The 23,659-nt window shown below is 59.4% G+C and overlaps 1 protein-coding gene across 16 annotated transcripts in view; it reads right to left on the reverse strand.

Annotated features, from left to right (window-relative positions):
* KMT2C (lysine methyltransferase 2C) overlaps positions 1-23,659 on the reverse strand; it is a 169,473-nt gene that overhangs the window by 96,899 nt on the left and 48,915 nt on the right. For all 16 annotated transcript variants that reach the window (XM_055144984.1, XM_055145032.1, XM_055144981.1 and 13 more), the window contains exons 3-4: positions 5,087-5,225; positions 285-461 (exon numbers count right to left, since the gene is read on the reverse strand). In XM_055144984.1, coding sequence (XP_055000959.1) covers positions 285-461; positions 5,087-5,225 — 316 coding nt within the window. The remainder of the gene's footprint in view (positions 1-284; positions 462-5,086; positions 5,226-23,659) is intronic.

Here is a 23,659-nt window from a genome sequence, read left to right on the forward strand (position 1 = left end):
TCGGTTGACCCTGGGCTCCTGCACGGGTCAGGGCAACAGCACAGCAGGCACGTGGCTGACCCACGTTCAATTCCCGATATGCCACTGACCCCTGAAGGAGTGCTCCCTGGGCACAGAGCCAGGAGTCCACTCTGCAGACAGACAAGTGGCCCAAAAGACCAACCACCACCCCCCAAAGGTAAGTTTCCCCTAAGAGCTCACTTCTGTGACATTACGATCACCGTTGCTTTGTGACAACTGTCTGGAGTGAACAGAGCTGGGGCGGGGGTCCCCACAGTGCTTACTTCCTGGGGCCTCGGGGCCGCCGGGCCGGGGGGCTGGGCATCTTCTCGCCGGCGCTGCTGTCCTCCAGGTCCTTGCGGAGGGACGGCTGGAAGCCGGGGGTCACCGGGAACTGCTTCAGGTCTCCTTGTCCCAGGGAGCTCTTCTCGCCGCAGTAGCAGAAGGCGCAGAGCTGCTCGCTGCGGGGAGGGAGGCAGAGTGTGACGCAGTCCGGCCCGCCGGGGAGACGCGTCTGCACCGCGAAACCCCTCGCGCGGCTCAGGCACACCCGGCGAGACACACGCCCCAGCCTCAGAACCCGCTGAGGCAGCACCGCCTGTGGGAAGGCCTGGGCACGCGGTCACCCGAGGCGCGGCTGGGGGGACAGCAAGGCCCAGCCCACACCCAACACCACGGCGGGCTCTGGGAACGAAGCCCCTGACGGGGGAAGCCTCCCGGTTCCTCTCTCCTGCGGGCTGCGGCGGGAGCCGGGTCACCCTGCAAAGGGCAGGAGGCTCGAACCCTGAGCACAGCACGTGGTGGCCCAGACCCCAGAGAGCCCATGAGATTCTTCACGTGGCTCACGGAAGCCAGAGGCGGGGGGAGGGGGATCAGGCACCCCGTGCGGCCACTGAGCGACCGTCAGTGACCGGGCAGTGCGGGGCCCGCTGGCTGCACTGGCCTTGGCAGCCGGGGCCCTGCGGGTGCCGACCGACACTCACAAGCATCTGGGCGAGGAGCCTGGGCCCCGGTCTCCGTGACACAGGGTGGAAGGGAAGGCGGGGGGTGCTGGGGCGTCCAGGGACCCGCTACCTCACCCCAGATTCCTGGAGCCACAATCGCTCTGTTTGGGCCGCCCTGGAGGAACTCGGGCTGACCTGGCTCTGCACTCAGGAGTCGCTGCTGGCGGGAACCCGAGGGGTGCAAGGTTCAAACTCGGGTTGGCCGCCCGCAGGCAAGCGCCCTCCCGTGGGCCCTGCTCCGGCCCCGGGAAACCCGCAGTCATCCTGCAGACCCAAGCCCGAGTGATGCGTCTAAGGACGGGCCATACAGCGTCCCCGCCCGGGAGAGGAGCACAGCGAGAGCCGAGGAGAGGCTGCCCGGGCCCTGCCAGCTGACCTGCACTGACAGGTGACAGCTCTTTCCAGGGGGCGTGTCCCCTGGACTTACACTCCTGTAGGGCCTCGTCAGCCACCATGGAAGATACCCACTTACGCGTTTCCCTGAAACGTTTTACCTATTTCCATTTCCCATGAACTGTGCCATCCCGGCCACGCACAGGAGACTGACCCGTCAGGACCGTGCAGACACACAGACACACAGGAGAGGAAGCGGAGGCCCTTCTCTAGAGGACACCCGCACCGGCGTGCCCGGACAGTGGCACACCATCACCTTCAGAGTTTTACTCACAAACCCGCCGACCTACGCAGGAGCAGACAGCACAAAGCCCCACGGGGCAGGGCACCAACTCAGGCCAGGGGAAAGTTCGACGGGCGTCAGGGATGGCGCCGGCCCCTGCATGCAGAGCAGTCCTGGGGGTCTGGGACCCCCAGCACAGTGGGCTGGGCTCTTGCATGAACCCACCCGGGCTCAACCTGGTCCCCAAGCCCACAAATCAGCACATCTGGGCCCCCAGCACAGGCGGGCATGGTCCTGGGGGTCTCCAGGAAGGAGCCGCACGAACTCCCGCCTGGAGCCCGGGCAGCGGCAAGGCGAGCGCCCTGCCCACTGCACTCTCCAGGCCCAGGAACTGCTTCCAACTGCCAATCCCAGAGAAAGCAGAGAGAAGAACAAAAAACGGATACACTAGCAGAAGACATCTCAGAATGAACGTCTTACTACATTAAGCGTTACGATAAATATAAATGGGCAAAAATTAGCAAAGGAAACATCCAGCAGTGGGTTCAAGCATGAGACACAAGACATGCTGGATCTACGAAGAAACAAGGACAGAGAACAAGGGACTGAAATACAAACAAGAAAGGGAGCAGACTCCCAAGGGCAACGGTGGGAGCACTAACCAGGTGGGCTAGCAAGATGGGACACACCAGCCAACTCTCCGGGCATACCGGACAAAACTCCACCATCTCGCCCACATGGGCCCAGGAAGAGAAGCGTCTAAGTCAGGGACAGCAGGTTCCGACAGGAGCCCCGGAAGACACCGCCCCAAGCCTAAAGCCACCACTGAGTCGTTCTTCACTTGCTATTCATCATAACAAAAAGCCTGAGATACTTCCTTCAACAGCCATGCCTGTGCCTGCACTCTTCCACCACAACGAAGTAGTCCCGAAGCAGGATGCGTAAGAAATCCCAAAGAAAGAGTCAGATACATTCCAGAAGACCAGCAGCATGCCAGTAATACTCCCTGACAACAATGTGGAAAAACCAGAAATGTATCATAGAAAGAACAAAATGCATAAGGCACTCTAAATATTCACAACCTAAAAATATATTGTTGAATAAAGGTGCACTCAAAAGGAAATTCATTTCTGGAAGTGTCTGACAATATGCAAACTGAATGTAGAGGCCAGCGAGACAGTGCAGTGCGTGAGTAGGGAACCTGCCTTGCATGCAGTCAACCCGTGTCTGATCCCTGGCTCCACGTATGATCACCCAAGCACCACCATGGGTGATCCCTGAGCATAGCTGGGTGTGGCCCAAAAACTAATGGAAAGTAAGGAAGGGAGGGAGGGAGGGAGAGAGGCAGGCAGGCAGGCTGGATGTGTTTCTGACAGCTAATAAGTTATCAGCAAATAAAAAGTGTTAAATGCAAATATGCTATAAGCTTTTAATTCAAGAGCATTTGATGACACTGAGCAAGAGAAGACAAAAATTGTAAGGGAAATGACAGCGTCAACAAAGCAGATCAATGGAAACAGGAGAACTCCAGTAAAAGTATAAAGTCGGTGATTTTGCACACGTGGGGCAAGAAGGCAGACCTGACGCACGCCTCGAAGGACACAGCACGAGCTGCTGGAGAGAAACATCAAACTCCCAAATTCACCCAAGACAGGGCAGCAGGTCGAGGGAAGGGCTGGTGCTCTGCACTCCTGTAACTGTGCTCACCGGGCCTCACGCCCCTTCCTGTGCTCCCCCTGCTCTGGTTAAGTGCTCCCACCCCTGCTCCAGGCAGCAGAGACGTGAGCATTGGCAAGGTCAGGACCATGGACAGCTGCATGTGGCTGCCCCAGGGACCAAGGACTCACACTGGCCAAGGGCAGGAGGGGCGCACGCGCACACACACTCAGACAGACAAACGCACAAACCCACACACACTCAGACACAGACACATGCACAAACCCCACACACTCACACACACACACACTCACACAGACACATGCACAAACCCCACACACTCACACACACACACACACACACACTCACACAGACACAGGCACAAACCCACACACACTCAGACACAGACACATGCACAAACCCCACACACTCACACACACACACACTCACAGACACATGCACAAACCCCTCACACTCACACACACACACTCACACAGACACAGGCACAAACCCACACACACTCAGACACACACGTGCACAAACCCACACATGCACAAACCCACACACACTCAGACACACACACACACACTCAGACACAGACACATGCACAAACCCCCACACACTCAGACACAGAGACATGCACAAACCCAACACACACACACTCAGACACACATGCACACACACACTCAGACACAGACACATGCACAAACCCACACACGCACACACACTCAGATACACATACTAACAGACACACACTCACACACACACACTCAGACACACATACTAACATACAGACACACATGCACGCACACTCAAACACAGACACATGCACAAACCCACACACACTCAGACACATACTAACACAGACACACATGCACACACACAGACACATGCACAAACCCACACACACTCAGACATAGACACGCACAAACCCACACACACACACAAACACATGCACAAACCCAACACACACACATGCACAAACCCAACACACACACACTCAGACACACATATGCACAAACCCACACACGCACACACACTCAGATACACATACTAACAGACACACACGCACACACACTCAGACACACATACTAACACACAGACACACATGCACACACACTCAGACACAGACACATGCACAAACCCACACACACTCAGACACATACTAACACACAGACACACATGCACACACACACAGACACATGCACAAACCCACATACACGCAGACACAGACACATGCACAAACCCCACACACTCAGACACAGACATATGCACAAACCCACACACATTCAGACAGACACATGCACAAACCCACACACAGACACATGCACAAACCCACACACACTCAGACACAGACACATGCACAAACCCACACACATTCAGACACAGACACACACACAAACCCACACACACTCAGACAGACACACACACAAACCCACACACACTCAGACACAGACACACACTCACACTCACACACACACTCAGACACACACACTTTATTGTTGCTCTCTGTCTGTGCTTGGGGGCCACACCCAGCTGTGCTCAGGGTCGCAGACCCGCGCCAGGGGTGGGTCGGCCACTGCTGTCCTATCTCTCCGGAACCAACCTACTGTCCTTTCAAATAAAAACAGGAAGTGGAAAAGCGTCAAAGCTGCTGCCAAGACCGCGGTCACTCCTCCCTCCGGGAGCAGCGGGCACGAGCCCCGGGATGGTCAGGGCGATGCTCCTGCCCCGAGGCCTGCCCCCCCATCCTCGGCTGCCCTCCCCTCCCTGCCCCTCCCGGCGACCAGTGCGGGCCCCCCTCTCTGACCTGATTTTGGCTTCCACTCCGACAGACACCAGGGAGCTGGCGGGCTCCTCGGCCCCCGCGCGTGGCAGGCCCAGGGCGGGCCGCCTGCAGCCGTCCACCTCGGCGTCGGCGTCCTCCTCGGCAGACTGCTCTTTGATTTCTGCTCGGGTGGGAACAGAGAACAGCCGTCAGTGCCCGCCTTCCCGCGCCCGCGGAGAGTTCAGGCAGACGCGAGTCAAAGGAGGGGGAGGCAGCAGCCCAGCCGGCCGACAGGCGTCGCTGTGTCTGCTCCGAGTGCGGGACGGCAATGAAAGCACCGCAAGGCACCGCGTGCTGCTACGCACTGGCGGGCTCAGGAAGGGCCCTCAGGGGCCAGAGCAGCAGTGCAGCGACCGGCTCAGATTCGGCCCCTACACCCCTGGGTCCCCCACGTCCAGGAGTGAATCTTGAACAGAGAGCCAGGAGAAAGCCCTGCGCACTGTCAGATGGAGCCCAAACACCAAACATACAAAATACAAACATCTGCGCCATCCTCCGTGTTCTAAAGCGAACTGAGGAAAGCACCCGAAGCCCAGCGCCTTCCCAGCTGCCCCAGGCTTCAGCCCAACACCTCAGAGGGTGCTGAGCGGACTCCAAACCCGGCACCCCAACACCCTTCTCTCTCCCCAGGACGGGACACGAGCAGAACCCGCCACACTTGGCTCAGCCCTTCCCGCACTGGCCTGGGGTCCGCCCCGCCGCGCCCCCCTTTCTCCCACATTCTCCCTCCCGGCTCTGTCTCTGCCACCGACGAGGCCAGCAGGATCAGCCACCCGGCCACCCGGCCACCCGCACGCCCCTCTCCCTGGCCCGCGCTGGCTGTCTCTGGAACGCACACTTCTCCTCTTCCAGAAGGTTCCTGTCACAGGCAGGGGGCGGGGAGTGCTCTCCTGGCAGTGCTTGGGGTCTCACTGTCCCGGTGGGGGGCTTGGGGGCTGCCCCACGTGGCGCCTGGAGCTGAGCCCTACCCCCAGCAGTGGACACACCGAGCTGCCCTCGAGCTGTGCGGCCTGAAAGGTTTAGGAACAGATGCCCCAGGACTCCGTGGCGGGAGGTTGGGACACACAGGCCGCTACTGACAGCCTAGAAATGCACGCTGCCTCGTTTCAAATAAATAACACCAATGCCTGTTTATAAAATTGGGGGGCCGGAGCGATAGCACATCGGGGAGGGCATTTGCCCTGCACATGGACGACCCGGGTTCGATTCCCAGCATCCCATGGGGTCCCCCAGGCACTGCCAGGAGTAATTCCTGAGTCCAGAGCCAGGAGTGAGCCCTGAGCATCGCCGGGTGTGACCCAAAAAGCAAAAAAAAGAAAAAACCCTCTGACCTATGTCCCGGAAATGAAGCACTGTAGAGGGAGCAACCGAGCGCCTTCAGTCGGCCGTGCGCGCAGACCCCAGCGCCCGGCGCCCTCCTGCGGCCCGGCACAGCTCACACGAGCATCCCCTCTGCGACCACGTCGCCCCGCACAGCCGCGGGTCAGTGCTCAGACAAGCACGCGGAGGGAACTGTGTCCTGTCCCCCGCCCAGGCCCTCTCGGCTGCCGCCCTGGCCCCCCCGGCCGGGCCCCCGATGCCACCAGGCCCACACGCGGCTCGTCACGTCGCCACTCTGAGACTCCCCCATCCCGACAGCTCTCGGGAGCTACAAATTAAAAACAAAAATTTAGGGATGTATTTTGACAAATGAATTATTTTTAGAATTCACTGTTTAATTAGAAAAAGGCCAAATAATTGCAAATCCTGTCAAATCATAAAATTTATGAAGGAATGAGGCAAACAGATGGTCTGGGTTTTCCTATTTAAAATAACAAGATTTTTTTTTTTTAAATTAAAACCAAGCAGCTGAACATAAATTGCCGATCAATCGTGGTGCCTGTCCTGTTTGCCCCACGCACAAAATTGATCAGAGTATCTAGACTCAAATCCGCAAGTGTACAGCATATCTGCATCAAAGAAGGATTTATAAATTTGACATCAAAATTTTTAATTTCTATAACAAACTACCTCACAAACAAAACCAAAGTAATATATCACAGATGCAAACATACATGATTTCTGTATCCAAGAGAAACTGAAACCCAGAATGCTTTGTTTCGGGGTCACAGCCAGCGGTGCTCAGGGCTCACTCCTGGTGGTGCTCGGGGACCAGGTGTCAGGATCGCACCCAGGTCGGTCACATGCAGGGCAAATGTTCTCCCCAGTCCCAGAATGGTTTTGCTTTTTTTTCCAAACCTCTGCAAATGGACGAGGCGTGTAAGTCTGCAGGAAGAGGAGCAGGGAGCAAACTCCACACACCTCTCCTTCCTCCCTCGCTTCCTCAGCTGGCTCTGAGCCAGGGCCGTGCGGGGTGCTGGGCTGAGGCAGTGCTCTCTGGACGCAGAAGCCCTCCAGAGGAGAGGACGCAGTGTCCATGCAGGCGCCGCTCCCTCCCTGCCACAGCTGCAGACCCAACCAGCTGGACCTGGCAGGCGGGGTGCTGGGACCCAAGCACAGGAAGCGGAGCCCACCTCAGTGCTCGGCTGGGTGCAGACCTGCGGCAGGAAACCCCGCCCCGCACCCCACCCTGTGTTTAAGAAGAGGAACAGAAACACGCTTCAAGAGAGACTTTTTGGAGCAACGTCACCAGAACCTGGCGGTGACAGGGGAGCCCAAAGCGCCCAGCCCTGCGCTGTCCCTGGACCCAACCAACCACCAACAGGGCCAAGAGGCCGGGTCGCACCTGACTGCTGGCCCCGCCCGCTGTTCCTCGGGACCCAGGAGGAACCAGGGTGGGGGCAGGCGGAGAGGCCCGCACCGAGCCACACCACAGCCTTCAAGCGCTTTGAAGGTCCCCCCTGGGGCGGGGCTCCTGCCTTGCCTGCGGCCAACCACCCACACGGACCCCCAGCCCCGCCCGTGTGACCCTGGAGCACCGGCAGAGCTTCAAGGTCCAAGTACGGAGGGAGGGAAGCACCCAGACCAGCAGCGCCGGTCAGTGAGTGGCGCTGCCGCCCGGGTGTTGGTGGCGGCCTCTCCGCCCGCGCCCGCCCCCAGGCCGGGTCCCGGCAGTGTCCTCTCAGGGCCCCGCCACGCACACCACGCAGACGGACCACGGACGCAGCTCTGTGGTTACAATGCGACGTTTTTCTGTCTTACAAACGCCTCTGGCTTTCGAACCCAACCTAGAGTAAAACACTAAGCGGGAAGTGTCCCCTCAGGCAGCGCCCGCCGGCACCGCTAGGTGGCAGCTGTGTGGCGTGACCAGGGAGAGCCGCGGGGCCGTTAGCAGGGCCCGAGCAGGGCACCCCAGCCAGGGTGCCCGGCAGACAGCGAAGGTCAGTGCGTGCGGGTTGTGGGGTGCGGGGCCGGGCCTGGCCCCTGGCCACGTCACTCCACGTCCGCTTGCTCCTGAGCATCTGGCTCTGGGCAACAGACGGCGAGCTTGGTCAGGGCAGCCGGCCGAGAAAGGCGCGTCAGCCGGAAGGGGGTCTGGGGTCGGGAGCCGGCAGCTCGGCCCGGCTGCCCGCAGGAACCGGCCGGCTCCCACTACGACTCATTTCATTTCATTTCGGTTCATTGGCTAATTATTAAAGACAGATCGGACCATCGCGTGCAAAATCACTCGAGGCTCAAAAAGCAGATGCCCTCGAACCTCAGCCCCCCGCGGGGGTCCTGGGAGCATGGGGATGCGGGACCCCCCATCTGGAGGCGCGCGTTACTGGAGGGAGAAGAGCCGGGGGAGCTCTGACTCGGCGGCTCCCACTCCTCCCCCACTGAGAGTGGCTGCGGCCGGCCAGAAGCTGGAGGGGCACTTTATTTGGCCACCCGGGGAAGGGGACGAGGGGGGGGGCAGCGGCAGCCTTTCCTCGGCTCAGAGCACGGGGCGCCCAGAGGACGCAGGGGCAGAAGCCCACTCGGGAGACAAACTCCTGCAGGAAAGTGAAACACAACAAGCACCCAAGCACGCAGGACGCGCAGGACGGGAACAGAGACTGTCCCCGTGCGTGTCCCCCGCCCCGGGCACCACCGTAAGGCTGTAACACAGCGAGGGCACTTGCACCACAGCTAAGTGTCACAGGAATAAAGTAGCACAGTCACAAAGCTACCTCCCTCAATAGTCCAAGAGTCCTCCGGAGCCCGGGACACGCACAGCCCCGAGTGCGAGGACCGACGGCTCCGGCTCCCTGCCCCAGGGCCGCGCGGGCAGGCACGCAAGGTGGCAGCACTGGGTCCGTGTGCTCTCAGTCCAAAAAGCTTTTTCAATGTACTTAATCGGGCATTCCACAACCATGGCAGGGAAATCAGAGGTTATTTCTTAACCTTTGAGACGGGACTGGAGTGACAGCACAGCGGGTAGGGCGTTTGTCTTGCATGCAGCCGACCCGGGTTCAATTCCTGCGTCCCTCTCGGAGAGCCCAGCAAGCTACCGAGGGTATCCCGCCCGTACAGCAGAGCCTGGCAACTACCCGGGGTGTATTCGATATGCCAAAACCAGTAACAACAAGTCTCACAGTGGAGAAATTACTGGTGCCCGCTCCGGCAAATCGATGAGCAATGGGACGACAGTGCTCAGGGCTATAACCTTTGAGATATCTCTACAGAAACCGGCTTCTTCCCAAAGCCCACCCGAGTGAGAGCGCCACGCAGGGGCCGCTTCAACCCCAGGGCCAGGGCCAGTCAGGTGTGGCCCCCAAATAAACAACAACAAAAACAATCACACAGCGGCAAAGGGCACCACAGAAGGCGGCTCCCGCTCCAGATTCCATGCCGGAATCAGCAAGGGAACAGGGGAGAGTCTCCCCACCCGGAGACACTAAACACCCGCAACAGCTCGCGACTCAAGGAGACGCAGCTACCACCAAACGCCATTCCCAAAACAGACACGGGAACTGCCATCAGACTCCCGAGACACCTGGACACACGTAAGACCGAAGGCACGCCAGCCTCAAACACTCCCACCGTCTCGGGTTTGGAGGTTTGGTCCGGTCTGGGGGCCACATGGGCTACACGCGAGAGAGCCCTCCCCGCTGCATGACTGCTCCCGCCCCAGCCCCGCACACTGTGACTCGGTTTCGTAACTGACAAACGTTTTGCCCCCAACACCCCCGACCTCGGAGGGGCGACGGGCAGCTCTGAGGCGGGTCTCACAGGGCGTCGCTGAGCATCCAGGGGAGCCCTAGGACGCCCTGAGCTATGCGTGGCCACAGGCAACCAAACATCCAATCCCTACGGGTGCAAGCTGGTGGGGTCGCAAGGGCGGCGAGTACAACTCGAAACATACACTAAGATACAAACGCACAGTGTGTATCAGAAGACAGAAACGGCCAGAGTTGGGCGCGGGGAGAAAGGACCCTTCACTGCCGGCCGGGCACTGCCAGTCGCTCAAGCTGTAGGGACATTTCTAAAAACAACCAGGCGCTGAGCCACACAACCCGGGACCTACTCCGAAAGCCAAGTCAACTCAGAAAAGATATTTGCAGGCCGGAAAAGTGGGTGAGACATTTGCCTTGCACATTTGCCAACCTGGGTTCGATCCCCGGCACCACACGTGGTCACCCAAGACCACCAGGAGTAAGCCCTGGTGCAGAGCCAGGAGGGAACCCTGAGCACTGAGCCGGGGGGGAATCCTGAGCACAGAGCCAGGAGTCAGCCCTAAACACAGAGTCGGGAGTCAGCCCTGAGCACAGGGTGAGGAGTGATCCCTGAGCACTGAGCCAGGAGGGAGCCCTGAGCACAGAGCCGGGAGTCAGCCCCGAGCACCGTGGGTTTCCCCTGGCCCCAAAGAAGAAAGAAGACACGGCACTCGCCCGCGCCTGCAGCCGGATGTGGAGGCAGCCGGTGTCGAGGTGCCCAGGAGCAGACGGAGCCGAGGACGCGCGTCCGCCACGTGGACAGTCGCGTGCAGTGAGAGCTACCTCGGCCTGCAGGGCAGAGACTCGGGCAGGGCCCACACACGAGGGACAGGGCGGGGAGCTGGCGGGCGCGGGGGGCCCAGGACAGTGGTGAAGTGGACGCCGGGGTGGGGGACGGTGCGGGAACGGGTCACGCGTGAAACGGTCCAGCAATGCTGTAGGCCGCCGCGGTGCCCGAGAGAGAGAAATCCCGGGCCACAGGGGACCGCGGAGTGAAGGGCGCGACACAGGGACATGTCCGAGGTCCCCAAGTTAGTGACACGATTTCCCAGTAATCCCAGAGGGTCACTCACAGACACACAGGCAGATCCGCACGGCCGGCAAGTGGCTAAGGGCTCCGAGGAGTCACGCCGGGAGCCCCAGCCCACTGGACGCTATCTCCGTGCGAGAGCCTGCACTGACGCTCTCGGGACGAGGGACCCCGCAAGGGACCCGACTCTCAGCCATGAGGGGCAAACTGTGCCCCGTCTACCACGCCAAGTCCCGGCAAGGAAGGGCCCGTCCGCACCGACTCAGGTAACGAGAGTGACTCTCGAGCACTGAGCCGAGAGAAAGGGGCGGAGGGGGTCAGGGAGGGCAGAGGTGCGGCAGAGGCGCCCCCAGGGAGAGAGGGGACAGACCCAACCAGCAGTGGCTGTCCGGCTCCCAGAAGTGCCGCTCGCAGGCCTGCTGGGCTGGCCCAGAGACAGACGCTGAATAACGTCGTGTTCTCTCGGGTGGGAGCCGGGAGGGGCAGGCCTGCGGGGTGACTCCAGCCCCGGCTCCAGAGACGCTAGCCAAGGCCCAGTCTCAGAAAGGGTGGGGGGGCTGGAGCGATAGCACAGCGGGTAGGGTGTTTGCCTTGCACGCGGCCGACCCGGGTTCGAATCCCAGCATCCCATATGGTCCCCTGAGCATCGCCAGGGGTGATTCCTGAGTGCATGAGCCAGGAATGACCCCTGTGCATTGCCGGGTGTGACCCAAAAAGCAAAAAAAGAAAAAGGGCGGGGACGGCGGGAAGGCGCAGGGCAGGAGTGACGCCCCGGGGATGCCCCCAACACTAACAATCGGGGGAGGGAGCCAGAAGGGGCCGAGCATCAGCCCCTGCGAGCAGCTCCCAGAGACGCTCCCGGCACCGCAGACTCTGGCCGGGGTGGGGGCCCTTCCCGGCCTGGAGAAGCCCACCAGGACAATGCACTCACCAAAGTGTGGCGTGACACGTGGCAAGTCTCCAGGGCAAGGAGCGAGGGGGCTGGAGAGGGTGGGTGTCGCCTGCCGCTGCCCCTTGGGGTGCACCCGCGGCTCAGACCACACAGCCAGGTGGGACACCCTGCCCCCAGAGGCCACCGGACACCTCCTGGGCCAGGAGCTCACTCCGCCACGTTCCAGAAAGGTGCACCCAGGAACTGCCTGCAGGAGATCGCTGTTTACCACAGGATCTATAGTTTTTGTTCTTTGTTTTCTTTTTGGGTCACACCCGGGGATGCTCAGGGCTCACTCCTGGCTCTGCACTCAGGAAAATTACTCCTGGCGTTGCTCGGGGGGTCCCTATGGGATGCCGGGAATCGAACCTGGGTCGGCCCTGTGCAAGGCAAATGCCCTTCCCACTGTGCTGTCGCTCCAGCCACAGGATCTGTAACTTTAAATATATAAGACCTGAAAAAGGACAGTCGCAGAAGAAAGACGAGCGTCCCCGGCAGGTTGGGCCCCAAGGTCAAACTGCCGGCTGGGGCGCGGAGCCCGGAACCCTGGGCCCAGCAGCCGCCCGCCAGCAGCGCCAACTCAACAGTCTGGCAGTGGCCACTGCGGAGCGGGGGACCAAGCCGGTGCCAGGATGCAGACCCGGGCAGCCGTGTGCGAGGAAGCGCCTCCCCGCCGGACTATTTCTCCAAGGCGAGTGTCACTTCCTAGAGCCGGGGCGCCACTGAAAACCCCGACTCCAGAGAAAAGCAGATGCAGGGCGCGCACAGATCGGCATCCGTGAAACCACACAGGACAGCACAGGAGCCGGGTCACCACACTCCGGCCTCGGGACTCGGCCAGGAAGGCGGGCGTCTCAGCGCCAGCTGCCAGAGGAGCCACCGGCCCTCGCGGGGAAGGGGGCGCTGCGACGGGAGGCAACCCTGACAGGCACCCGAGCCTGTCTGAGCCGACGGCACGAGCGAGGGCCACTGCAAGGCTCGTCAAAAGCAGTGACCACGTGAGACCCACTGACAGTGCCAGGGACACATCTGGACGCCACAACAGACGTGGTGTTTTGTTTTGTTTTTTGCTTTTTGGGTCACACCGGCGATGCAGAGGGGTTACTCCTGGCTCTGCACTCAGGAATTACTCCTGGTGGAGCTCGGGGGACCCTACGGGATGCTGGGAATCGAACCCGGGTCGGCAGCATGCAAGGCAAACACCCTCCCCGCTGTGCTGTCGCTCCAGCCCCCACTATAGACGTTTTTTAGCCTTTTAAAAATTAAATCACCACAAATTACAGAGGGACAAGGGTATCTGTGTTCCCCAGTGCCCACCCCCTCCACCTGTGCCCGTTTCCCTCCCGCCCCAGCCTGCCTTGGTGCCAGCACTTTCCCCTCCCCCACGTGCTGGTGTCCCCTTCCCCGACTTCTGACTCCCCCCCCCCCCCGCCCCAGTGCCAGCTCCCTCTGAGCCCAGTTCTCCGCCCTTCCTCTCGGTGCCCCTGGGCACATGCCGCTCCCCTACGAGGTTCCTTTATGTCCCACAGGCCAGGGGATCACTCTGATGACCTCCCGCTGGCTGGTTCTGCTCGGCCTGACCCTCTCCAGACCCACCCCTGTGGCAGACTGCGTGACTTCATCGTTCCTTGAGGCTGCACAGTGCCCTGGGTACCCTGTACCATGGTTTCTCTGCCCCGTCTTCTGCGTGTGGGCGTCTGGGTGTGTCTGTATTTTGGCTGCTGTATCGAGCGCTACAATACACCGGCACGCAGATGTCTTTTCTGCTTTGTGCTTTTGCTGGCTTGACTTGTGATAACCAGGAGTGACAGGAGTAGGGTGGCTGTAGGCCAGCTGCCACGCAGGCTTATGGGGCAAGGAACCACCTCGCCATCCCAGAAACTACCGTAGGGACATGCACCGAGGGGCTGGAGCGACAGCACAGCGGGGAGAGCGTCTACCTTGCACGTGGCCGACCCTGCATCCCATAGGGTCCCCCGAGCACCGCCAGGAGTAATTCCTGACTGCAGAGCCAGGAGTAACCCCTGAGCATCGCCAGGTGTGACCCAAAAAGAAAAAAAAAAGACACGCACGGAGTAACTTCAAGTAAAGCTAACACAGAGTTTACACTCAGAGCAGGTTCGGGCCGGAGCAACAGCACAGTGGGGAGGGCACTTGCCTTGCACATCGCCGACCCGGGTTCAACCCCTGGCACCCCATAGGGTCCCCAAGTCCACCAGGAGTAATTACTGAGCGCAGAGCCAGGAGTAAACCTTGAGCATCCTGGCTGTGCCACCCCACCCCCCACCCAAAAAAAAAAAAAAAAAACCTACAAACCTTCAGCCGGCGGCTCTGCAAGCCCGTGCTCCCCCTCCGGGTCCCGCCCTGAGTCTGTCCTGCCTGTCCTGCCGCTGTCCCTGCCAGGGAGGCCCGGGCTCCCTCCTGAGCGCCTGCTCCCGCCCTGCCCCGCCCCTCAAGTCCTTCCTCAGTAAAAACCACCTTGCACTGGGGCCGGAGCGACACTCCAGCGGGGTGGGCGCTTGCCCTGCACTCAGCTGACTCCGATTCGATCCCCAGCATCCCACATGGTCCCCTGAGCACCGCCAGGAGTGATTCCTGAGCCCAGCGCCCGGAGTGGCCCCTGAGCACAGCCGGGTGTGGCCCAACAAGCAACAACAACCCCGCTGACCTTGATTCACTAAGACAGAGTAAAGCTGAATGTAACAAGTTAACTCCTCTTACCCCCTAGGGAACAAAGCCACGGGCAAACCGCTGCCCGGCACGCAGTGACAGGCAGCGGAGGAGTGAGACACTGGGGCCACAGAGGCGGTGCAGTGGGTAGGGCTCTGGCCTTCCAGTGCTGTCGGAGGAAGCGCCCAGCACCCGGAGCTCTGGAGGGGCGGCCTGGCGGGCAGGAGAAGCCTGTGCCTGAGTCTCAGCTGCTGTCACCTGCTCAGGGGACTCCTCCATGCTGGGGCGGGGGTGGCGATGAGGACACCAGATTCCCTCCACAGTCTTCTGCTGTGTGTTTGCAGTGACGGGACAGCTGAGCCTTAAGCCCGGGGAAGGTGGGTTCTCCGGCACAGCACCCCCCCCCAACAGCGCCCCCCAGTGGCTGAGGTTGTTTCTGTTTTGTTTGGGGCCACACCCAGCAGCGCCCAGGGCTGATCCAGGCCGTGCCTGGGGGACCTTGCGGGGTGCGGGGAAAGGAGGCCAGGCTGGGCGCGGGCAAGGCACGCGTGACCCACTGCACTGTCTGTCCTGGCCCAGTGTCCCCAAACTAATGTCAGCATCCAACAACTCCAGGGAGCTCAGTGGTCGGGGAACAGTCTCATCCCCCTCAAGAAACAAGCAGAAACCCCTACGATAAAGCACGTCATAGACCACCAGACACTCCACACCTCGGACCGCAGCAGAGGGGAACGTCGCTCCCCGCAGAGGCACGGGGGGCAGCTGGGGCCAGGCGGGCAGAGATGAGGGGAACCGTCAGGCTGAGCGTCCAGGGCGCGGGAGCAGAGCAGCCCAGCACGGCCCCGCCAGCCCCGCAACAAGGATCACGCAGCACCCCGGGCACAGCCAAGGGGTGAGACCTGGGCCCCGGGGCCGCCCCCGCAATCCGGGCCCCCGAGGCTCAGTCCCCGGCAGCACACACACAAAGCAGCGACCCTAGCAAGCACCAAGCGTGGGAGCAGGAGAGCGCGCTGACAAGGTGTGCACACACAGAACCGGGGAGCACTGGAACCTGGCGCAGCAGCCCAGTCACAGCGATGACAACACAAAAGGCGGGAAATGAGACACACACACACACACACACGCAGCACAGACACACGCACATGCACACGCGCGCGGTTTTGAGTATTTTCTGAGATGAAGCGCTGGGGAGACGGTCCTGGGCTCGGGGCACAAGCCCCGAAGCAGCCACGGAGGCGCCAGCGCCGGCCCCGAAGAGCCCCACAGCCCAGGCCCGGCCAGGATTCGGGCCAGTGTCCATGCCACGGGCCAGTGTCCATGCCGCACGGCCCAGGAAGCCCCGGCACAGAGAGAGCGAGGAGAAAGGTGGGCGGGGCCATAGGGTCAATCCCTGATCTGGGGAGACTGTTTCGGGGGCCTCTCTGGGGTGGGTGCTCAGAGTCACAGCGGGTGCCGGGGACTGAGCCCGGGACAGCCACATGTGAGCCGAGCTCCCTGCCCATTCCTGTCGCTCCAGCCCCTAAATTAACTTTAAAACACAATCCTTTGAGAGATAAATTAAGACCTAGGGAATCTGTCACCAACAGAACTATTTTTCTCTTTTTGTTTTTTCTTTCTGGGTCACATCACACCTGGCTCTGCACTCAGGAATTACTCCTGGCGGTGCTCGGGGGACCCTAGGGGATGCCGGGGATCAGACCCAGGTGGGCCGCGTGCAAGGCCAGCGCCCTCCCCAGACCCACTTTTCAAGGAAAGCAAAACCAAGGATGCTTCAGAGCGACTCAGACGGAGAGCAGAGAGGCAGAGTCACTCAGCTCTCTCGGGAAGGAAGGACGACACGCAGACAAGGGCTGTGCCTCGCCCGGCTGCGTTCCCGCGGAGAACAGGCCCCGGAACAGCGGCGGCACCGGGCCCAGCGAGCGGAAGCCGGGCCGAGACTCGCTCCGAGAATCCCGCACTGCCTCAGAGCGAACTCGGGTCAGGGCACAATTACTGCAAACCCGAAGGACAGTCTTAAAAAAAAATGGGGAGGGGGTGTCCCCAGCAGGCTCGCGGCCCAGGGACGGAGCCCACCTCGGCCCTCAGGGCAAGCGCCTGGCCACTGTGCCGTGCTCTGCCCCCAAGCCATTTCCTGACACAGAGACGTAAATCTATGACGTGCCTGAGAAGGGGGAGGCTTGGGGAGGAAGGAAACCGGGAACGCTGGTGGAGGGGGCACAGTGCTGGGTGAGGGCTGGGCGCCGTCTCCTGAGCGGCTCTGTAGGTCATGCTGTCTTCATAAAGGGACAACGGAGAAACATTTCTGACAAAGAAAACTAAAGAATAAAAACATGGTTAAAAAAAAAGAAGCTCTGAGTGATATCTAAGAAGGAATATGGAATCATAAATGTATAGGATACAAAAATGGAACAGAAAAAGAGAAAAAGAAACAGAAGAGAGAGGCAGAGAGAGAGAGAGGCAGAGAGGGACACAGAGACAGAGGGACAGAGAGAGAGAGGCAGAGAGGGACAGAGAGAGACAGAGAGGGACAGAGAGGGACAAAGAGAGGGACAGAGAGAGAGAGAGAGGGACAGAGGGGGAAGACAGAAACAGACGGGCTGTGGCAGAGGGCCAGAGCGACACTACTGGAGGGTGCTTGCCTTGCACACGACTGACCCGGGTTCGATCCCCAGCACCCTGACGTGCCACGAATGAGCCGTGAGCACAAGCTGGAGTCAGGTGTGGCCCGAAACCAAAGCAAAGAAAGCGAGGCAGCAAGTGACCCTTAACCCAGCCCGCCAATGACCTCGATGCACTGCGACTCGCAACACGGCCAGACAGTAAGAAACACCCACAGTGCAGAGACCCCCGAGGGGGCAGCAGCCGACAGAGCCAGGGGCCGGGCGGGCCCAGCACCCAGAGGGAATGAAACGTGGGTGAAGCAGAGCCACGCCACAGGGACGCTGACGGGACACCGGGCGGCCGGCAGCAGGGCCACAGACGAGGCCAGCCTGGGCTCCATCCCGGCACCCCTGGAGTGGCCACCGGGGGAGGGGCGGGACCCAGAGCACTGCCTTAGAGTGTACACAGGGCAGGGCAGCTCCGTGAGGGGCTCCGGGTGGGTCCAAGGGGTGTGAGCGTCTCTTCCTAGCAGGCAGCTCAGCTCAAGACGTGCACGAGACAGACAGTAAGCAGGGCCGTGGCACGTGGGGGAGCACTGTGGGTGGAGCACCACAGCCCCAGGCTCGGCCCCTTGGCCAAGAGCAGAGAGGGGGCAAGGATGCAAATGGGCTCAGGGGCAGGAGTGCAGGCCTCGGGAGCACTGTGGGGGGGGCACCACACCACTGTGCGACTCACCCGACCAGCACAGAGACAGAAGGCAAGGAAGCTGGGAGGGGGCCCACGGGAGGGTCTGCGCACGGGGCCAGACCCGCCGGCCCTGCACCAACTTCATTCACAATTGCCAGATTCTGAACGTGGAAAGGACCAACGTGTCCTGGGGGGTGGCCGCACGGCGGCGGGTACACTGCACACAGCGAGAATCCCCGCGGTGAGGACCAACAGACACTGCACCCGAGCGACACACAGGGAAATGCAGGGCAGGCGCTCGCCAGGCCACGGCCGCCCAGGCTGGTCCCACAGTGACCATGAGCACAGAGCCCCGAGCACCACCAGGTGTGGCCCCCAGAGCAAAATAAGACAAAATGCCAGGGGCCAGGGAGACGGGTCAGAGGCCCAGAGCACGTGGCGGGTGCGACCCTACCAGGCACTTCAGGGTGAAACCCCGACGCCCACGGGGAACCCCAAAGAAACCAGCAGGAGAAGACTCCAGGCGGAGTCCCTGAGGAGGCGGCCCAGGGCGGGGCGGGCTCCAGGGGCCTCGAGCACGACCCCTGCACCTTGGGGACAGTAAAGTTGCCCTGCCTGAGCCTCTGGCTTGGGCCAATGTCAGGGGGCATCTGTGCAGAGCGACAGGGCAGAGGCCTGACTGAAGGGGCCGGGCCCACCCACCCAGGGGCGCAGAGGGCTGGGGACACTCCACCCGCAGCTCAACCTTACGAGGAAAAAAGGAGAGATGAAGTAAAAATTCCAGGAGGGATAGCACAGCGGGGAGGGCGTTTGCCTTGCATGCGGCCAATCCGGGTTCAATTCCCAGCATCCCGTAGGGTCCCCCAAGCACCCCCAGGAGTGACTCCTGAGTGCAGAGCCAGGAGGAACCCCTGTGCATCGCCAGGTGTGACCCAAAGAGCAAAATAAATAAATAAATAATTTTTAAAAGAAATAAGAATGCCAATGCAAAGCGCATCTACAAACACAAGCAAAGTCCAACAAACGCGCATGGAACTGCAGGCGCATGGTCACAGCCGACCAGACAAACACTCCCCGGAAACAGCAGGCCCTTGTCGCCTGAGTCTCCATCCCTAATTTCCCTAAGAAGTACCGGAACCCTCGGAAAGTAGCTGGTCCCACATCCCAAAGCAACAGGAGTCAGACGCCAGCCAGGAGGACGCTGCCGGCCCGCGGCAAGGGGCTCTGAGGCGGCGTGAAAGGGCCCAGGGAGAAACCCTCCATCTGCCAGGCTAAGCGGCTTGAACAATAAACAGAAAATGCTCGTCATAATTATCTAAGTCATAATTAACCAGCTAGAATGAACGAAAACAAGTTTGCAGAGTCCTGATTACATAATGATTCTCAAATAAAGACGAGACTCCCGTTCCAGTGATCAGCCATCCACTGAGCTCACGCTACTCACAGACGGCCTGAGTCCCTGCAGCGGGGCATCTGCCGGGCAGCGCCGGCCCCGCTGTGTCCCCAGAAAGCACCACAGGAACAGCCGAAACCCCCTCCAAAGTGCAGCGGCAGGGAGAGCCACCACCATTCCTCGTAAAAACAACTTAGATGAGTACTTGATACCCACGACTTCCTAAAGGGGAGAAAGGATGGTACAGGGGTGAAGAGCGGAGAAGGTACAGGGGTGAGGAGGAGAGAGATACAGAGCTCAGGAGGAGGAGACTACAGGCATGAGAAGAGATGGTACAAGGGTGAGGAGGAGAGAGAGTACAGGGGCGAGGAAGGAACCCAAGAATGCAGCCGTAAGCCTTCCACGCGGTGTGGCGGAAGCTGCAGACGGGATTAGTGCACTCAGATACAGACGGTCACCTCAGCCAGAAAGAAGCAGGAATCATCTACCGACCAGAGGCAGCGTGCACCGAAGGGAAAGACTCGTGATAGTAACAGACGAAAGCAAACCTCACACACCAGGTCAGAAGCACTCAGCCACAGCATATTCTAGTGAAACTCTGTAAGCAAGAAAGGAAAGGAGTAACATGCATCAAAGACTGAAACAAGTCAAAGCATGAATTCTTTACCCTGAAAAACTGTCACTCAGGGCAGAAGTAAAACGTCCTCAAAGAAACAGCAACTGAGGATGTATCTGTACTTGATGCTGAAAGTCACATACACAAAGAAAACACCAAATATCACAAGCAACAAAGTTCCACAAATAGATACGGCAGCAAACCCCTTCCCTTGTAGCAACAATTTCCTAACTTCCGATTGTCCCCTAAGGCGAAACAAAGTAGCAGCAGAGACAAGGAAACAAAACCCGACCTTCTGGTGGTCCGAGAACAGGCGGACACCCTCGACAAGCACGGCCGGCCGCAAGGCAGACAGAAAACAGGCGGTGGCTGTACAGGGACCAGCCCACATCACACAAAGACAACATGAGATGGGGGGTTACCCACGGTTAGGGAGCACAGCAAGAGAGAGCGAGAGGTCAATGCTCCACACACACGCTCGGAAAGGCTGGGCAGCCAAGTTCACGCAGCAGCCGCTGAGAGCCCAGAGGAACTATGGAGCAGGCAGAGTGAAGGCGGGGGCTCGGGAAGCCAACCCCCTCAGGACACATAAGCCAGATGTGGGGGGGGGAGCCAGGTGAGTGGGCGGAGAGACGCCCTCAGCACACTGCACTCCGCTCCCCACACAGACGCGGCTCCAACAGCAGCCGCAGAATCCAAACTCGCAGGCAAACTGTCATCTTCCAGGTCACGGAGCTGCAAAATCAGAGCTCAATCCTCAGAAAGAAGTGGGGGGATAAATACTGGGAGTGGAATACTGTGCTGTTGAGCTGTAACAGCTGGACCAAAAAGGGCCACAGAGCAGAAATGGATGATTCTTCAAACCAAAGCAAACGCGGACACAAACTAGCAGGATCCACGGGACGCGGCAAAAGCAGACCCAACGCTCACAAACCAACAGCGCACACTCCGCCAGAGAAGCTAGAGGAGGAGCAAATGTACGCCGAGCCAGCAGCAGGCAGGACAGAGCCCGGGGGAACCACGCCGCGCCACAAGCTGGAGACCCTCTGGGAGAAGGAGTTTCCAGAATCACGCTGACCCCAAGACTGAGCCAAGAGGACACGGAGAGGCTGATGAGACCAGGCCCAGGAGAGGGAACGAGTGACCTCGGATGGCCCAGGACACAAGCCCCACCCAGAGGCTCCCCAGTGAATCCTCCCGACACTCCAAGACACACTACCCACTCCGCGAGCTCTTCCAAAACACTGAAGAAAGAGAATTCTTCCCAATGGCTCCTATGGCGCCAATGGCGCCCTATGGCCAAAAACCAACAGACGTAGGGAAATAAGAGAAGTTGGGGTCCCCCATGTCCAGGACCAGGTGATGAAGAAACCACGGTACTGACCCGCATGGGAAGACAAAGCCGTGCAGCCCGCGGCCCCGCGAGATCCCGGAGAGCCCGTGCCAAGGGACGCTGGTCAGAGGGAGCTAGACCAGCAGAGAGACGGCCAGTGAGGGACGCCGGGGAGCTTGGGTGCAAAGACCTTGCCAAGGCCGCAGCCACAGACACTGTGACCAGGGGAGGGTCAGGCCAGGGAAGTGGGAAGGTTCGACGGCTGCAGGCCGGTCGACGCCACATGCCGCACCCCCAGGGGGATGAAGGCTCACGGCAGTGCCAACTGACACAGAGATGGCTCTGACGAGACCCAGCAAGGGCGTCAGGGGTGGGCGGGAAGACTGGAGACTGTGGAGGGCGGGAGTGACGGTGGCGGGCGGGAGCCTGCCTCGAAACGTCACGCACAGCGCTGCAAACCACGTGTTTGTACGTGAAGTTTAGGAGGGAAATTTACAAATGCACGCCTAACCTATTTCGTGTAAGCGCCACAAAACACTAACACAGAATTGCTTTAAAAGCTTTATTAGGGCTGGAGCGATAGCACAGCGGGTAGGGCGTTTGCCTTGCACGAGGTCGACCCGGGTTCGATTCCCAGCACCCCATATGGTCCCCGAGCACCGCCAGGAGTAATTCCTGAGTGCAGAGCCAGGAGTCAGCCCTGTGCATTGCTGGGTGTGACCCAAAAAGTAAAAAAAATAAAAAATAAAGTAAACAAACAAAACAAAATAAAATCTTTATTAATTATAGGTGAGACATGATTATTACCATAATGAGATCAAGTATAAAATAAAGTTTAACATAATATACTTTAGATTCCAGAGTTGAAAACTTGTATATGAGAACAGGCATTTTCCTTTACTGTACTAAATGATTTTAATTTTCTTGTTTACATAGGTCAAAATCATACGGTAATCACAAACTGGCTCTTAGTGGTTTATTTTCTGATCATGTATTTGCTGATTCTTTTTTTTTTTATTCTCTTTGGGTCACACCCGGCGATGCTCAGGGGTCACTCCTGGCTCTGCACTCAGGAATTACTCCTGGCGGTGCTCAGGGGACCATATCGGGTGCTGGGAATCGAACCCGGGTCGGTCTCATGCAAGGCAAATGCCCTCCCCACTGTGCTATCGCTCCAGCCCTATTTGCTGCTTCTTAAAGTTTCCCAGGGATGAGCAGTGTAAAGGAAGCGTGTTCCGTGCCTACAGACCGGGAGGGAAACTGAGGGCCTGACGGCAGGAGCCCCACGGGCTCTGGAACACTGGAACAAGTGTATAATGAACATCTCTGTAAATTATGGTGTTTTTAATTTAAAAAAATGTAAATACTTTCAAAAAATAGGGACACAGGGACATAGTACCGGCCGTGTACAACACCCCACAGCCAGGGCCACACTCAGTGGAGAAGCCCAAGCGGCCGGCCCCCGCGGTCATCACCCTCACACCACACAGCTCACAGAGGGCAGGGCACCGCAACCAGGCAAGAAAAGGGTCTCAAAGGCCCAAACTGGAAAACAAATTATATTATCACTGTTCATGGATGGCATAATACTGTGTATTGAAAACCATCAGACTCCACAAAAAACAAAAAAAACCCTCTTAGAAACAAGCAATATAGTAAGGTACAGGGCACAAAACTAAGACACAAAAATCTGTGTTCCAAAAATCCCTGGGATTTTAGGATACAAGAGAAAGAATCAGGACAGCGAAATGGCACAAGAGGGAAGGCACTGCCTCACAGCAGCTGACCCGGGCCCAGTCCCGGACACTCCACATGGACCCCGGGACCCGGCCAGGAGTGAGCCCTGAGCACAGCTGGGGGTGCTCCCCGCTGAGAGACAGAGAGAGAGAAAGAGACAGAAAGAGAGAGAGAGACCAGAACCGAGACGCAGAGAGACTGCAAGGCAGCTCTTCAAAGCCACGTCTAGAGTATCAAGTACCTGTGACTCTGGCCCGCAAGGAGGCGAAAGGCCAAGCGGTGAGAACTGTGAACCCCTGAAAGGGAAACGAGGCGCCAGTCCGAGACAGACACCCCCAGTGCGGGAACTGAAGGGCCAGTCCTGTGGAGACACCCCCGCTGAGACTCCAGGCCGGGGCTGGAGTGGTCCCCCAGGGAGGGCGCTTCCCGGCACACGGCTG

This window comes from Sorex araneus, chromosome 1, assembly GCF_027595985.1.
Source record: "Sorex araneus isolate mSorAra2 chromosome 1, mSorAra2.pri, whole genome shotgun sequence".
NCBI classification, from domain to species: domain Eukaryota; kingdom Metazoa; phylum Chordata; class Mammalia; order Eulipotyphla; family Soricidae; genus Sorex; species Sorex araneus.